The 17,500-nt window shown below is 51.9% G+C and overlaps 5 protein-coding genes across 5 annotated transcripts; 2 read left to right on the plus strand and 3 right to left on the minus strand.

The window, feature by feature from the left end:
- Window positions 1-4,381: 4,381 nt before the first annotated feature.
- AYO21_09010 (hypothetical protein) lies at window positions 4,382-8,024 on the plus strand (the record flags this gene model as incomplete). Its single annotated transcript, XM_022658948.1, has 3 exons — window positions 4,382-4,558; window positions 4,612-7,723; window positions 7,879-8,024. 3 exons carry the CDS (start codon window positions 4,382-4,384, stop codon window positions 8,022-8,024), a joined length of 3,435 nt encoding a protein of 1,144 aa, XP_022508689.1.
- Window positions 8,025-8,523: 499 nt separating this feature from the next.
- Window positions 8,524-9,249, minus strand: AYO21_09011 (hypothetical protein; the record flags this gene model as incomplete). Its single annotated transcript, XM_022658949.1, has 1 exon — window positions 8,524-9,249. The coding sequence occupies one exon, from the start codon at window positions 9,247-9,249 to the stop codon at window positions 8,524-8,526; it is 726 nt and encodes a 241-aa protein (XP_022508690.1).
- A 690-nt stretch (window positions 9,250-9,939) lies between these two features.
- On the minus strand, window positions 9,940-12,867 carry AYO21_09012 (hypothetical protein; the record flags this gene model as incomplete). The annotated part of the gene is made up of 1 exon (XM_022658950.1): window positions 9,940-12,867. One exon carries the CDS (start codon window positions 12,865-12,867, stop codon window positions 9,940-9,942), a length of 2,928 nt encoding a protein of 975 aa, XP_022508691.1.
- A 558-nt stretch (window positions 12,868-13,425) lies between these two features.
- On the minus strand, window positions 13,426-14,558 carry AYO21_09013 (hypothetical protein; the record flags this gene model as incomplete). The annotated part of the gene is made up of 2 exons (XM_022658951.1): window positions 13,426-14,151; window positions 14,199-14,558. 2 exons carry the CDS (start codon window positions 14,556-14,558, stop codon window positions 13,426-13,428), a joined length of 1,086 nt encoding a protein of 361 aa, XP_022508692.1.
- A 468-nt stretch (window positions 14,559-15,026) lies between these two features.
- Window positions 15,027-17,005, plus strand: AYO21_09014 (hypothetical protein; the record flags this gene model as incomplete). The annotated part of the gene is made up of 2 exons (XM_022658952.1): window positions 15,027-15,550; window positions 15,598-17,005. 2 exons carry the CDS (start codon window positions 15,027-15,029, stop codon window positions 17,003-17,005), a joined length of 1,932 nt encoding a protein of 643 aa, XP_022508693.1.
- Window positions 17,006-17,500: the final 495 nt, after the last annotated feature.

Raw genomic sequence — 17,500 nt, forward strand, 5'->3', positions numbered from 1 at the left:
TATTCGCTTTGTATTGTGCTTCGCTCGGCTCTGTGGTGGTATTTCATTTTTGTCTGTGTAGGTTGATTTGTTTTGGTAGGATGGATACACGTCACTCTGTCCTCAACAGGGGTGGTGTGGGCGACGGTTTGTGTTGTATTATGTCTATGCTCATCTCTCTACCTCTCTCACTCTCCCTCTCGCTCTGTTTCTCTCTCTCTTTCTCTCTCTCTCTCTCTCTCTCTCTCTCTCGGAGCAGATATCTTTGGATACAAGTCAGCCAGGATAGGCCGCCAATTGAACCCAGTCTCAAAGTATCGGGTTGACATCGCTGCTACATCCAATGCCCTCATGTCCCGTTGCTTCGCTCACTGAAGAACTAACCACATTCTCTGAGTAGTTACAGTACTACTCGGGTGGAAAATGACGAGTTGTAAAGCTGAACCACCAGCTCTCGCATTTTGACAGAACAATCTGGGCTTGTGTCTCCAGGTCGCCTTCACCCTCCCAAACCACATTGCCATTGTGCTTGACCAATGACTTCATTCCTGGTAAAAGGAGACAATCAACCTGAAGAGTCCGACTCGTTTTCCTTGCTTGTGGAGGTGTGGGCAAGCTGATGTGCCAGGCGGACAGGTCTATGATGGGACAACTGTGTCAGAAATATCTGGTTAGTAATCGTTGACCACTACTTGTTAGACGACACACTTATTCGTACGTACTTGTAGACAAGGTATCATCTCACAATCCTCCTGCTTGGGTCTGATCCTTCACGATATACATGTCCACGGATACCCGAATACCCACACCAGAGCGAATGAACCACATCAAGTGAGAAGTCCTTGCGTATCCCATGAGGTTCGGAAAGAAACGCAATAAAATCTTGTTCCAAGCCTTTTCCATAAGCAATGGCGTTGTTTTAACCAAACTTGAAGCTTGTTGGATGTACGTGCCACATATCGAAATCGCAGAGATATAGCCACCTGAGCTTCAGCTCGAACAGCCACGAAGGACGATCCGGGGATAGAAGCATTCAATATGGTTCAGTAAACATGGCTCCTATATCAGGGGAAGAGAGCAGCGGATATCAGCGACTGTCCTGGACGATGTGGCCTTATGGGAGGCCGAGATCGAGATCTATTCGGAGCCGAATATGACAAAGGCGTCGGGGAGATCGTCCTAAATCGTCCTATATCCAGTCAGGGCATCATTCTTTAGTCATACGGCTCAATCAAGGTTGAATAGTCCAGGTGGTTCCCCGGACCTCGTGAGGAATAGAAATTGAATTCACGTTCGAGAAGACAGGGATATCAGGGTTCGATCTTCCCCCACTTCCTCGGTAGGGTCCGAGCACAAACAAGTACATTTACCCTCTTCGGAAGTAGCGGGACGAGTGGGCTGCGATAGACCGCATCAGCTTAACCCCAGGCGTCTCGGTTGGAGCTATGCACACGGGGCCTGGATGCGCCGAGGAACTGAAGATTTCTTCAGCGTCAGATATTTGTAGAGACTCCCTTAAACACAGTCATTCTCAATTCTGACCTATCGTCCACTGGAATTACGAATCCTTAAATCTATTTGTCAAGAATCTTCAGACGAAGGTTGTTGTTTGGCCAGTGTCTCGAGAGACTGCGTCTCCTCGTATGCGACGGCGCATGCGCATCGGTTGCGGAGGCGGAAAATGGCCGAGGGGCATCACTTCCTGCGCATTTCCGGGCACTGCGAACCACGATGAATGAACCGTCACCGACCTCAACTTCCTCGACGGCATCTCGATCGATTCGCAGCCGTCGATATGAAACCTTGGCTACATGGCGGGTTTCGAATGCGCCCCCCAAAAGATACAGGGTGCGTTTGGTAGACATTCATCTCGAGGCATTACCATTGCCTCGTTGATGTACTGTCCTCTGTGCGAGAAATGGAACAAGACCATACCTGACTCCTCCCCAAGGACAAGCATGCAGCCAACCTGGAAGACCCAAAGTCGCCGCTGCGACAAGGCAAACCCGAATATGAGGGTCACAAGCAGCCTCTATCTCGAATCAAGAGAACATCATCGACAGACCTGACCTCCGATATCCTGTGGATAGACGATTCACCACCCAATTCGCCCTTGAGCGAGATCAGGTCCATCCTAGATCCCTTCTGTGCATTGCCGTCAGATCTCCCTCGGGAGGATCAACAGTTGCTTCAATTCTGTCAGTAACCCGTGCGGGTTCTTTATCTGTCACCTGCAGTGTCTTTTTTGCTAACGACAAGGTCGAAGACATCTCTTATCTCCCACATGTCTTGTACGGCACGAAACCTGACCCCCTTTTCAGCTCTGTTCGGGATGTCAGCCTGGTGAACACTTTGAAATCGCCCTTCGTTCTGCAATGGATGGTGGTCAATGCCCAAGGTCTATTGTTATCACTCACAGGAGGTCAAGAGACGCCGTCTTTTTTCCGCCGAAAAGCCCTCGCATACCTTACTATGAAAGATCGGCTTGAAGGCGCTTCTGGGGATCAGCTCTCGGATGACTTTATCTTCGGCATCATCATGGCGACCGTTGCTGAGTCGAGAATATCGCCACCGGGGGTCTCGAACATACACCTAAAAGCTTATGAGGCCGTTGTCGCAGCCAGGGGAGGTCTCAGGGCCATTCTTCTTGCTTCAGCCGATCCCATCCCCCACACAAGCCATTTGATGCCGCTTGTCGTTAGCGATCCTCTACCCGACGAAGTTGTTTTTCGGGAACACCACTCTGACCAAGCTATTGACGTCCTCCAATTTCTGGCCAAAGGTGAAAATAAGGTCGACCCCTCAAAGTTGATCTTCAGCACCACAGACAAGCAAGTTCCCCACAAGTCTGAGCGAGCTTCATCGTTAAAGTTGACCATGGATGACGACTTATATCCACCCCTGGCTTCCAAGGCAATTGAACCGTTCCTGCAACCAGATATCTGGGAATACCCGAGGTATACCAAGATCTCCTCGCATTTCCTGGCCTTGTTTATCATGGTATCAACGTTGTGGAAGTTGCGGAGGACTTCCTTGCTGCAGCGATTCTTCCTTGACCGGGCGGACACCCTTTTCGTGAAGAGCAGTGCGCTGGACTCCGATGGGAAATATATGATCACCCTCGAGGGGTTCTCGTGGCTCGTGATCAAAGCGGGATTTGAGGTCTACGAAGCCTTTGGCGACAAAAAGGTCATCCACTGCAATAAAGTGGACATGCTGATGGACGCTGCCTCCGGATTGAAACTTCTGATGGTCTGCGATGAGCCCGTCAGAAGGGATTTGATTGCGTTCCTCTGTCGATGTCTCCTCGATATTCGCGAGATGCCTAGTATTGACAGTGATTAGCCACCATGTAGAAAGAGAGAAACACGGAAGGCAAATAAGCAGGGAAACTTCACAGCGAGAGAATCAGGCATTTGAGTGAAATATGTGATTTTCTCTTTCGCAGATATGACAATCCTACGTGTGTCATGTCCAAAAGAGTCTCACCAACCGGCCTGCTAGAACACTCCGTACCCCAAGGAGGGTCACATTGGTGGTTATCTCGACTGACTAGATATGGACCAAGACACTTCCGACGCACCACAGGATCCTCGAGAGTCAACATGGGTTGCTCAATCCCGGGTGTCGCTTGAATCTTATGATCGACGAGACATCCTCGTAGGGCTTCCTATCGATGAGCTTTTCGACCATTATTGAAAGATGGTCACATAATGTTTTGCCGGTTTCCGTGATCCCTTCCTGACCAAGGCTTGGGGCCCATTGGTGACAAAGAGGAGATGATGGCACTCGTGGATTCTCACGACGATCATGTACCCGGTACTTTCCTACCAGTGTCTGTAACTATATTGACCGGGCTGCTGGGGTACCGACGAGCCGAGAACTTGTGGTTGCTTCGATAAAGTAAATGCCAAGGCTTTGCGGAGAGTGCCTCAGGAGCAGAAGGTAAGCCGAGGGCTTGTAAAGCGGCAGGGGCTAAGTGAAACGCGCACACGCGCTGTACTTATAGTTGGACGGATCGATTCTATTCTATAGGCGCGACTGCACCTAGCCTATCCCCAACCAAGCACCAGGCTGCACCTACTTATAGGTAAGGATCACCATTGCTTGGCGCAAAGCGGCCTGCTGACAGCTCCTCTCCCCCCCGACGCTGCTTGACGCCGCCCATTGTGCTTTTGGGCACCAAAAGAGAAAAGTAAGAGACACCAAGGCTGATCGCCTTCTCCATCTCCATCTCAGTCCTAATCTACCTAAACCCCCCGTCACCCTCATCGTTGCTTTCCCCTTTCCTACCTGCCGCTCCTCACTCACCATGTGATCTTCTCATATGAAGTGACACGTCTAGAATTCCTCCCCATCATGTCCCGCGAGTGGAAGTCAACACCTGTCCAATAACGACACGATGCAATCATCTGGCGTCGCAGGAGCCCAGCGGCCTTCGCAGTCTCAGCGTCGACAACAAGACTTCCCCGACGCAATGTATTCTCAAGCCCAACCGGCGGCCATGAATCCTACAACGAGCTCCGCCTCTCAGGCGAGGTCGTCTTCTGGTTCTGGCCGCTCGCAACGGAGCGCTAATGTGAGTGTTTCTTGTTACCTTTGGATCTCTACTCTGACGAAACCATCATACAGCCCGACAAGCAAATATCGCAAATAGAGAAGAGCGTCACTCATCTGCTGGTTGCTACGAAACAATTGCTCGAGACATTGACACAGTGGTCGCGCGGGCAGGCGCAGGAAGAGGAGGTTTCGGATGTATATGTACGACTGGGATACGAATTTAATCTGGCATGCCGCGCCTTCAACTCAATAGGTGTCGAAACCTCCGACCTCGGTCCTGTGCCTGATCTTTTGAGGAATATCCTTGAGGATACTCTAAGCCAGCCCGCATCCCCTCAAGCGCTCGATACCTACCTACCACGCATCCGCGACATCATTATCAATCTTCTACATGGCCTCAAGAGGAAGCAGAGCCGACTACGTGGTCGAACAGCAAAGGAAGCCTCCGCAACAACACAATCGAGACCACCTACTACTCCAGCGAGACAGCCTAGCATATCGACAACAGGAAGCAATGAAACTGGTCTGACGAACATGCTTGACGATGTGGCGATTGGACCTGCTCCAAGTCTACGTGCCCAATCACCTCCTCAAAGCAGTACGCCAACCGATCAGCCCTGGGTTGATACAAACACTCCGGCTGCGCAACAACCAGGTCGATCGTCCATAAATAGACACTCAATGCGAAGGGATGTTGCCCCCCAAATACCTCAATCTGATTCTGGCTCGACATTGTCTTCAGGGACCCTGCAAAATCCTCCCGGTCAAACGCTTTACCAGGACGTCGACCGATCTCCTTCCGTTCCTCAAGTCCATTTTCCACACCCTCCCCCGCCGCCACCGAAACAAGCAGATGCCCTCACGAGATTACAGCGTGGCGGAGATTTGGAGAGGCGGGCTTCGAGAAGATTTTCGGCATACCAAATTCAGAAGCATCTGGGCGCTTCTCCTAATGGTGTGCCTGTCATCCCAGCTGCTCAAAATTCCCCCATACCGAACAGGGGGAAGGAGGTGCGCGAATCTTTAACTGCCGTTCGGTCACGAAGCTCCTACCAACAATCAAGATCAAAGTCCCTTCGTCAAGGAGATGTGTCGCCCAGTAGGAGCGGGACTGTCAAGGCTCCCCAACGCATATCAGAAGAGAGAGAGGAGACTCCGATCCTAACTCTGCAGGAAGTGCCACCAATGCAACCGCCCGAGGACCCTGTCAATTTTGATAGCCCAACTGTTAAAACCCCGGATGAATATCTGCCAATCCCGAAATCTGTTTCTGGCAGCGGAGATAATCTGCTGGTGGGAGCAACCGTTAATGGGCCCCTCGATCCACCACCCGAGGAGTTGCAAGCAACGCTGTCACTCGACTCACAAGCCGTCCCGCCTCTTCCCGAACACAAAGGGTTGGTAGATATAGAAACAATGAAGACGCCTGAGACTGTTCAACGAAGACCACCCGAGAATCATACGCCACCAAGATCGCATGTTGCCGCCTCGGATTCGTCACCTCCACAGGGCAAGGAGTTGACACTTTTCTTGCAATATCGAAGCAAAATCAAGAAATTTGTACTTGCAGACGGTTACGACGAATTGACCATTGCTAGGTTGCAGCTTGCTTTTATTGAAAAATTTGCGTGGAACACTCAGCACAACGGAGTAGACCTCCCCGAGATATATGTCCAAGACCCTGTCTCTGGCGTCCGGCATGAATTAGAAGACCTTTCGGATGTCAAGGACCGAAGCGTACTGGTTCTGAACGTGGAAGCTCTAGATGAAGTCAAAAAACACATTGATGAAGGGATGGGTGGACTTCAAAGAAGTCTGGATGGGGTTCGGTCTTTGCTCGAAGGCCAGAGTACAATGATGCAGCGATTTGCAGATCGACAGCTCGAAACCTCCAAGGAGATGGCCAGAATGTCTGCTCTGCCTGCGCAGCATCCAGGGCGGACCCCGACACTGGCTCCTGGTAATTTCACAGCTCCTCCATCTTCGGAGTCCACTCTTCAAGAAATCCAAAACCTTCGCCGAGAGATTGCAGTGTTGCGCCAGACGTACTCCACAATGTCTTCAGACTTTACTGCAGCCATGAGTGACATTAAGGCCAAGGCCGCCAACGTCAAGGCTGTCGCTGCAGAGGCTGCCAATGCCACATACAAAGGAGATGCCGGTCGAGCTCATATCAATGAAGGCAAGAAACAACTGTCTGACGACTCTGAGGCGCTCGTCAACCGTGTCGATGATCTTTCAGATATTGTTGAAGAGTTACGCAAGGATGTCGTGACTCGAGGAGTCAGACCACTTCCTCGGCAACTGGAGGATATCAGTAAAGAAATCAGTGCAGCGGCCAAACAACTCGGTAAGGTCAAAGAGTTTGTCAAGCGCGAGAAGCCTATCTGGACCAAGATATGGGAGCAAGAACTACAGGTCGTCATGACGGAAAGAGACGATTTGACACAGCAAGATGAGTTGATGAACGATCTCGATGGTGACCTGGAGGATATCACAAGTGTCTTCAAGCTCGTGGAGGAGGCAACAAAGCAGCAAAACCTGCAAAACGCGAATAGTGGTCGTCAACCTTCGAGAAACCTTGCCTTCGACACGGATGTTGACCCCCATGAAGCCAAAAGTGGTATGCTAGATGAAGTCCGGGCTCTGCAGCCGAATCACGAAAGCCGCCTCGAGGCAATAGAGCGAGCAGAGAAAGTTCGTCAGCGAGAGTTGGAGAGCCGCAAGGTTGGCGAATTTCAGCGTGAGGTCGAAAAGTTTGTTGAAGAAGGCAAGTTGAAGAAGACTGGCGGCATGGACGAGGTGGAACGGAGGAGGAAGTTAAAGGATGAGCAGGCGAGGAGGGAGAACTATGAGCGGCAACAAGCGAGAGCGGCTGAATTGGAGAAGAAACGTGCTGCCGAGGCGGCGGCGAAGGCGGCGGCGGCAGCAGCAGCAACGGCAGAAGAACCCTCTATTGAGACAGATGGGGCTATACCGCGAAACTCGGATCACGACAACTCACAGGACGTGGAAGCGGCTTCGCAGGACGTAAAAGAGGAGGTACATGCGCCCGAACGAGAGACCTTGCCAGAGTCGGCCCCTGCCCCAGTGATAGATGAGGCTGTCGAGTCGGTTCCAGCGGAGACATCGCAATTGTCAGAGACCGGAGTTGGCAAAGAAGGTGAAGGCGACAAGGGACTCGGTATGTCATTTTTCCGTGATTCCATGAGTGAGGCTGGTTGACGACATCTTAACATTGTAATACGACTACAATTTCGGGTCCAGTCCTGAGTCATGTCTCCGTTTTTCAGCGTGTGCAATTTGTTAACTGATTTCTGCGATTCTGCTGTTTGATAGATCCCACGTTTTCCCTTGCGAGCACTGAGGCCACGGAGAATGGAGCTATGAAGGATGCGAGCAACGAGCACGAGCATGAGAAAGCCAAACCGGAGGACAACAAGGCGGGTGGGAGTTGGTGGCAGCCAGCTGTCTTTTCCAGCTGAGAGCTTCGAACCATTGATTGCAAAGACTCGGGTTTGTTGTTGTGTTTTTGGTCGATGTTCGTTTGCAAACAATTTGGCAGGCGTGGAGTTGTGGACATTCTTCGTTATGTGTGTTGATACAGTTTGACATATGTTATTAATTTCGGCTCCAATCCGTGCAACGCTGATTTCGAGGTCTTTCAACCTGTTCCACCGTTCGAGGATACTTTCCGGGCCAAGTAGATATCTGTTGGTTGTTTGTCGTAGAGTTCATTGTCCCATCTCGCAGGTGATCACGAAGCCTCTGTCTCTGCCTCTGCCTCTGCCTCTTTGCCCCCGCTGACGACATGTCGATTTGGTGGCCTGCGCGTGGTGTGGTACGTGTGAGAATTAATCTGCGTCTCGAGAGAGGCTATTACAGCAAACAAGAATCTTCGGAGAACAGGCAAATATGTCGCTTCCCCCTTTTGGCGGCACCTTTTCTCTTTCGCAGGAGATTCTCACCCCCTCCCATCCTCTGTTACCGGGAGAGTTTCTCCTCGGCCAGTTGTACAGCTTCCTTGGCCTTGACCTTGACTCCCTTGCTGAGTGCCTCTTTAGTGAGCTTTTCGACAGGAGTCATGAACGCTTTGGCGGTGTCGAGGAGGACCGCTTTCTTGGCTGCAGCGGCGTCACCGGCACTGTCACTCTGCTCGGCCTCGTCGATGGCTTTTTGGGCGGCGCCGAGTTGACCCGCGAGCTCGTCGACCCAGACGTCCAGGACATGCAGCCTCAGCCCGTCCGGCACCTTGCGCTCGCGAGGGCTGAGGGGCCAGGATTCGAGGATCTCGAGTTGACTCGCGACGAGACTCTGCAGGGTGCGTGAATCGGACGTGGCGTCCGTGACCCAGCCGAGCGCGAGGCTGAACAGCTCCCTCACGGCGAGACGCACGAGCAGGAGGACCTTGTTCATACGCCACTGGTCGATCGAGACCCACTCCCTGCTCACGGTTTCCCAGAAGGCGGTCATCCACACGTCGAGCCACGGGTGATCTCCCGGCTTATCGGACCCGGATGCCGCCTGTGAGTCGTGGTCTTTTGCGTCCACGATCCTCAGCGTCCCGGCCAGTTCGGCGATGAGTTTCTGGACCGACAGGGCGTTTTTGCTGTCGTGCATGTAGAGCGCCACGTAGAAGCCGCGCCAGAGTTGGAGGCACTCGGTCAGCGACAATGGCGACGAGGGGCTCTGGTCCTCGAGAAATGCCATGATGGTGGTGAGACATGCGCGACGCCGAGACGCCTCTTGCGGTTTCAGAGTCAGCGCCCGGAGTAGATTCTTGGTATTGTGTGAAGAACAAGAACACAACCACAGTGGACCCGTACTCATTTACATCTCCCAGATAAAACACATGGAAATATCCTCCAGAATAAAAACGAAAGGGGGAACGTACCACTACTCGCAAGATCTTTGACCGACGGAATGGTCGCCGCCTCAGCGTGCTGAGCCATGCCTGCGTACTTGACTTCGGGGCAATCCTGTCTGGTATGGCGAATGGTGGAAGTATCCCGTAGTTTCAGGGACAAGCTGCACGCCCTGAACACTTCGGAATTCTCGTTCTCTGGTTCAGTGTGTTGTCATAGGGAGACGGAAATGCCACCAGATGAAAAAAGTTGGTCTTGAACGAGCGAATCGGAGGGCATGTGTAAGGCTTGGCGCCGGTGGGCAAGGCTGTAGCGACAAGGCTGCTTAGACAGGGCTGCACGAGGCTGGACAAGGCTGAAAGGTGGTAGATTCCCTTTATTCGTTCATTCACTTTTGTACTATGGAACCACATTTTCTTCCCAGAGGCTACATCCAGTATTCAGAAATCTATGTGCCATTCCAAAATAGTGTTCATGTGCACAAGAAGACGGAATGAGCCACCAACGCCAGTCCAAATCTGTTACTCTTGCAACGTCAATCTACGCTATAAGGTGTCCTTGCACACTCAGAGTCATTAAAGTCATCCACCTCTTCTTCAGGCTCGTCGTCTGCGTTGTACTTGGCGGACATGAAACTTCCTGACAGTGTACGGTTATACTCAGAAGATGGGCGACTTCCAGGGTGGAGCAGGTAGTCCATGTAATGCTTGCCATTGGATTTTCCGGTCGAAGAATCCACACCACTGGTTCCCGGCCGCGAGGGAGAAGGCGTGTGATCTCCAAGCCCAGTCTTTCGTAGATTGATGGGTGTTTTCTCGTCGTCGGAAAATCCATGGTGCCCATTGAGCCCGCCCGTGAAATGGTTGTCTGCCGGTGATAGAGGTATTGCCCAGGTTTTGGTCACATTTGTTCCCGACACAGCGCGTTCGAGGGCATTGTTCAGTTCCGTTGCTGTCGGCGTCTTGGGCTCCCCAAGGCCATTCACATGATCATAGGTCCTTGGTGGGCTCGGCGAGCTGGAGATCGCACCATTTGTGCGCACAAACCCGTTCTTGTCGTCCTTGAGGTGCTCGGGTTCATCAGGGCTTGCGTGGTTCAGCGTGGGTTTTTCTTCTTCCGGCTCAACAAGCGTTTCGTCCTCGGCTGAGACCTGCTGACTGTCTCGCTCTTGAAATATCTCTTTTTTGATGTTGTCATCTTTGGCTGGGGGTGGGGATGACAGAGCGTTTTGGCCGTCTTCGGGATTGCTATGAAGGGTCTTCGGCACAGTCGGAGCATCTGCGCATTCTATATCGCTCTTCGACGGATCAGATAGGGCAGGCTCATTGGGTGCCTGTGACTCAATCTTGATCGAGGCATCAGTCTGTGCTAATACGCCAGACCTAGATTGCTTTAAAGCCTGATCCTCGGCAGCACCCACCAAGGGTTCAAGTCTGGTGATTTTTGGTACTTTTGCATTCTCGACAACCACAATCATCCAGACACCGATTTTGTCGTCACCTCCGAGCAACGGTGTTGCAGAGATCCAGCAGACTCTGCCTTGTCCTGCATCCTGGAGTCTGCCTCCACTGCGAGTTGCTGTGCCATGTGGTTGGTTTCCCGCTTCGAGCAGTAAGTTGATCTTCGCCGAGACGGGGACACCAACGCTGAAGCTCTCCTTGAGCCCTTTCAGCGTATTTGTGGGGGCAGCAACATGTGATAGAAAGGGATGCTGGATGATGTTGCCCACACGTCGACGTAGGACGGAGGATACAAAGACAATTCGGAGCGAAGGCGCGGGTCTAACCAGGATATAACTGTCGTAAACGCCTGGAAGCTTTCCTGATAATCCAGATCGCCCCGATTGACCAAGCTCCCAAGCCTTGTCCGCATCTTCAGCAGACTCTTCGCTGCCGCCATCAGAAGTCGCATCGGCGTCATCGAATACTCGTCGAGGAACCTTACGACTGCTTGTAACGCTGCGTTCGTCATCTTCTCTCGACGTCGATGTAGATCTCCCATTTGAACGCACCACGGCTGATTCCTCCAGATCGAACATCTCGCTTAGGTCGCGCAGTTTTGCCAGTGCCTTGGATTTTTGTAAACCTTGGTTGTCATTTCCAATTCCATTGTCGCAGGCTTCCCTCTCACGTCTCTCCATCTCCCGTGTGGTCAGATACCGCTTCAACCCTTCAAATCCCTTTCCACGTTCGACCATTCCTGTGACATCAACTTGAGCTCCAATGTGATATTTGACATTACCCTTGTCGTCGTGAAGCGGGGCTATCATCAGTAGATTTATGAAAGCTCTGCCATCTCTCCGGTAGTTCAGTAAAGTCTCACATATATCTTCGCCTCTCGCAATACTATCTTTGAGTCTCGCGATCGACTCTCTGTTGGTTTTCGAGCCCTGAAGGAATCGACAATTTCGCCCGATGACATTGTCACGACCATATCCAGTCTGGCGGTAAAACTCGTCACTCGCAAAAATGATTGGATTATCCTCCTGTTTCGGATCCGTGAGACAAAAGACTTCAGATAAGCCTCCTACTAAATCCCTGGTAGACGAAGTTCGACTGCCGGTAATCTCGTCTATGAGACACTCGGTTACCAGTTTTACCAGGTTGTATGTCACGTACATTGGAAGGGCAGAGTCGACCATAAGGCGAAAGGCAGCATTGCTCAATTGCTCAAAGGCCCTATCAAGGGTTGCTGCAATGGAAACCTCGCCATTCGAATCGTCTCCATCGTCACCATCGTCAGAGGACGGAGATAGTCCCTCAGCAACAGCGTTCGCATACTCAATGGCCTTGATGGCCTTCTGCGTGTTGAGATATCGTAGAAGAACAGGATGATACTGAGGTCGATACCGTGTCAGAAAGGTAGTGAAGCGGGCGAGGTACTGTGGATCACGGAGCAGGGTGTTGAGATGGCCTGAAGAGAAGAGCGACTCCGAAAGCGTTTCGACTGAGGGTGGTCTGGGTCTGGAGGGCGGAGGCGGAGGGTGCAGGTCGAAATCCAGAACAGAGGAGGACTCGGAGTTTCGGATGACCCCAGGATCTCCCTCAGACGTGGTGCGTAGTAGAGGGGCCGGATTCGAGCCCGGTTCTTGTCCAGGATCCTGCGGGGGACATTCTTCGCGAGGACGTGGAACTGCGGTAGGTACTTTCGCATCCACGTCAGTCGATGCGTGTGGGAGCTGTGGTCGATACACTGGGCTGTCTCGTTGTCGGAGCTTTGGTGCTCCAGTAATCTCAGGCGCTTGCTTGGGTTTGGGGACCACGGGCAACTCTGAACGAGGATTTGGCCTGGCTTTGGTGATCACTCTAGGAGGCGGCTTCACTTCACCATTGGCAATGGTCTTCTGGGCCGGCTGGCTAGGGCGAGCAGCTGTGCTTGACAGCTCAGCGGTCGGTTGCTTGCGAGGTTTCTTGGATCGACCGGACCGAAGGCGCAGGCTTTGCTTGATTCGCTCCAGGTCCATCACGTTGGAACTGAATCAAGTCGAAGGTTGAGCCTGTCCAGCTTGCCCGACGAAAGATAGACCATTGAAGTGTCTGGTAAGAAACAACGACAGAAGAGATGTACATTCCAGAAAACAATGAGTAGATGACGGGAGGCGAAAAGCAGATGCGGTGGTCTGAGGAGTCAGTGGCCTGTGGCCTGCAGCTCCGATTCGCGAAAGGAAGCCGATGACGATGGGGACAAGTGCGAATGCCAGATGGCGATCTGGTGCAGCCCGACACGATCCAGCGCATCAGCCATTGCAAGATTGCAAACGCTTCTCATGCAGGGCAGTCCTAGATTGGACCACGCTGCACCACTCTGGCGGATGCCAAAACAAGAAATGGACGGGTCATACATTGCAAAGGGATGGATGAGAGACCTGCCCGTCATAACTTTTGGGGCGCAGCCAAGTATGATTGGCCAAAGTTGCCGAGGCAGAGAATAACCAACACACAACTACTCCAGTCCTACAAAATGCATCCGTGATTGTACCAAAAAAACCTCCTCGCTATGAATGTTTCCTTCAACCGATGGTCTATTTTGTCTTTGTAACGTCTCGTTTCCTCAACTCCCTGCCATTCGTCCGGGATGTGTCATGGTCGTGGAAGTTCGGGCGGCCGTAGCCGGGGCTGGGCAAAAACTTTCCGACTTGTTCCTGATACACCTTATAATCAGGATACTTGCCCGAAGAGAGGAGCTCAGTGAGCCAGGTACTGGACTGGAAAAGCAGCAGGTAAGAAGCTGCTCCGATCCCACTCCAGTTGTACCAGGTTCCCGTGGCCAAGCAAGACCACAGGTATAATGTGACCCAGACGCTTTGCTCTGCCGCGAAATTGGGATGTCGCGAGTAAGCAAATAGGCCTTTGGTGAGGAAGCCTCGGTCTAGGTCTGCTCGTTCCCAACCGTGTGGTACTTTAGCTGTGTTGCGATACTCGGCCTTCGCAGCATGGTATTTCCACTGTTGCTGGTCTGCCACGTACGATATGGCTATGAAGGCCAACATGAGAGCACACGCGACACCATCCACAATATTCCAGGATTGAATTGGTCCGTCGTATGTTGCCAGGCGTTCGGTCAGCAAGAGAATGTATGCCGGGGTGGTGATGCAGACCAAGAGGAGGGACTGCGCCAGCGAAATGAACAGAATGTTGAAGAGGAACATCAAGACAGGTCCAGCATAGTCCTTGACGGTGGCCCAGCGATAATCCTCGCTCCCAATCGAATAGCCTCCCTTCCGATAGTAGTTGTAGGTCAACCGAACCTACCATGATATCAGCACCACACATGAGGGTGGAGGTGGACACTTACACTCCACAAAAAGCTAACAATGCACAAGGCATCCAGCCTCTCTGTATGTAGACCGGCAAGGTGAGAATAAACCGCATAATGAAGGGTGTAAACCGTCGGGAGAATTGACCAAACCCGGTCTACCTGAGAGTAGTTCTTGTTTACTTCAGAGACCAGTAGGAAGATGGGAGCCAGAGCAATCCCAAAAGCAATGGAGGTAATTAGAGGATTCGTGTCGAGGTACAATTGTTTCAGAGCTGCAGAATTCGTGATCGAGGAAGAGAGGATATTGGGGAAAGACACAAGTTGGTAAAGGTAAGGGGCGACTGTGCTGTTGTAGTCGGAGCATTCAGCTAGGTTGAGTACGACAGGTAGAGCCATTGTGCAGAACTTGACAGAAGCACAGCAGCTGGTGAAGTGTCCAACACGAATTGCAAAATGTAGACAGAGACGAGGCAGAAGCTGGTTGTTGATGAAGCGTCACCGAAGCCTTTCAGCAAAATGTAATGACGCAATCATTCTTATTCTCCTTGTACGAGTAAACTTTGTTGGGTGAGGGGAAGCGCCTAAGAGCGCTAGCCAGGGGTAAATGGGGGAAGTTTCTTAGGCGTTCAAGATGAGATCTCGCCACCGATTCCAGACGATGCTCGCCCCTAAGTGTCCAGATCTTTAACCCCATGCCCCATCCATGCCTTTGTACGAGGTACTATAATGATCACATGGTGGCGCGTTCAACTGCAATCACCAATTTTTTTTCAGACGCGTCGCTTCATCATTCCCCCATGCTTCTCATCTGATTACCGCCAAACCCAGTGAGTCCTCCATCGCCGAGTATGAGGCACGTCAAAAATGAACTATGCCCGGTCAAAAGATTCTCTGCGTCGCAGAAAAACCTGCAATAGCCAAGGCAGTGGCTCAACACCTGGCAGGTGGAAGGGTCACAGCGGTAAGCAACAACAGCCCTCGGTCTTCGGCCAGTGTCTCATGAACTCCCAGCGGCCCGTCAATGGCAACCAATATGTAAAGAATTACGAGTTTGATTTCCACTTCCAGCAATGGGGCAACTGCTCAGTAACCATGACCAGCGTGCTGGGCCACCTCACTGGTTTGGACTTCGATCCCAAGTATAAAAGTTGGAAGTCGTGTCCTCCGAGTCAACTATTTGAAGCCGAAACAAAGATCACCATCGACAGAGACAAGCAGTCCATCGCCGAAAATATTCAACGTCAGGCTCGCTTTGCCCGAATCCTCTTCATCTGGACCGATTGTGACCGTGAAGGGGAACACATTGGAGGGGAAGTACGGGATCAGGCCAAAAAGGGCAATCCGACCATTGTCGTGAAGCGAGCCAAGTTCAGCAACACTGAAAGAGCGTAAGTCCTCCTCTCCTCTCTTGGGTTTCCAAGCCTGACCGCTCCAGCCATGTTATACATGCGGCTCATTCTCCCATTGATATGGACGAACGTCAAGTCAGTGCGGTGGCAGCAAGAATCGAGCTCGACCTCCGTATAGGTGCCTCCTTTACCAGGCTACAAAGTCTAGAACTCCAGCGTCTAAGCGACAACCTTCGAGACCAAACGATTTCCTATGGCTCCTGCCAGTTTCCCACCCTGGGCTTCGTGGTGGATCGATACAATCGTGTCAGGAATTTCAAGCCCGAGACCTTCTGGCTGATCAAGCTGGTCCACGTGCGGAACAGGATCAAGGTCAACTTCAACTGGCGGAGGGTTTCTCTATTCGATCGAGCAGCAGTGACTATCATATTTGAGGCATGTCTCGATGCGAAATATGCCAAAGTTACCAAGGTCCAGAAGAAACCAACCTCGAAATGGAGACCACTGCCTTTGACCACTGTGGAATTGCAAATGCAAGGCAGCCGCTTTCTTCGCATGACCAGTCAGCAAGTCATGTCCGTCGCTGAGAAGCTCTACCAAAAAGGGTTCATCAGCTATCCCCGAACCGAGACGGATCAGTTCCCGGGAGAGTTCGATTTCAACGCCATAATTCAACGTCAAACCCAGGATAACAATTGGGGGCAATACGCGCAGCGGCTACTGAATGGTGACTTCAGGACCCCACGATCAGGCCGTCACAACGATCAAGCCCATCCGCCCATTCACCCGGTCAATTATGTTGCTAGTGATGCTCTAGATGCCCAGGAAAAGAAGGTGTATGAGTTTGTTACCCGAAGATTTTTGGCTTGTTGTTCCGAGGATGCCAAGGGCGAGGCAACTGACATTGAAATACTCTGGGGCTCTGAGATGTTTCATACTCATGGTCTGCTTGTCTTGGAAAGGAATTATCTCGATGTCTACGTTTACGACAAATGGGAAAGCAGCCAACAGCTTCCCGAATTCACACTTGGCGAGACATTTGAGCCAACAGAAGCAAACATGGTGGACGGAAAAACTACGGCGCCTGGGTATCTTACTGAACCCGAGCTGATCGCTCTGATGGATGCAAACGGCATTGGGACAGACGCAACGATGGCCGAGCACATTGCCAAGATCCAGGATCGATCTTACGTCGATACAAGACGGTCTGGTGGCGGGCGCAACGCTGTCCCGGAATTCATCCCCACTACCCTCGGCGTGGCTTTGATTGAAGGGTATGACAATGTGGGCCTCGACGTCAGTGTCAGCAAGCCTTTCCTCCGTAAAGAGATGGAGCTGAAAATGAAGGCGATCTGCGAGGGACGAAAAAGCCGGACTGAGGTTGTCCAGGAAAGCTTGGAGCAGTACCGCGAAGTGTTTGTCAAGACACAGCGTGAGATACAGGTTTTGAAAGATGCAGTGACGAAATACGTCGTCAATGGAGGAACTGGATAAGTTCCCACGGAAGATTGAAAGCACGCAACTCAGCCTTCATCCAAGAATTGGCGCCTTGGGGGTTCCACACCCCGTACGACTGGGAGACTCTGACCATTGACCACTGACCTGTGGACTTTGGTGGCTCTCTTGAAAGACCCTTCGCCAGCCGTTCTCGCTTGGCCCAGAATCTCCAAAGAGGCACGAAAACAGATGCATCAAATCGGAGAATTTGACGCCACAATTGCAGCCCCCTAACGACCGCGTGTGACGCCGGTGACGCACAAATGACGCCAGGGCAATGGATCCAGCTGTGGCTGACATGTTAAGATGTCCAATCACATGAGACCAGCCACAGTTCGTGGGAAGGGCCTTGGTCGCGCTTGAGGTCTTGATCTGGATGCTTAGGGCAAGAGCATCGGCCTGGCGAGCTGGTTGCGTCAAGCACGATATCCCATTCGAAATATTCACCTCCTGACATGTCTGTATCGGGAAGGAAATTGCCAATGCGTGACG

The sequence above is a fragment of the Fonsecaea monophora genome (genome assembly GCF_001642475.1).
Source record: "Fonsecaea monophora strain CBS 269.37 chromosome Unknown Scaff84, whole genome shotgun sequence".
NCBI classification, from domain to species: Eukaryota; Fungi; Ascomycota; class Eurotiomycetes; order Chaetothyriales; family Herpotrichiellaceae; genus Fonsecaea; species Fonsecaea monophora.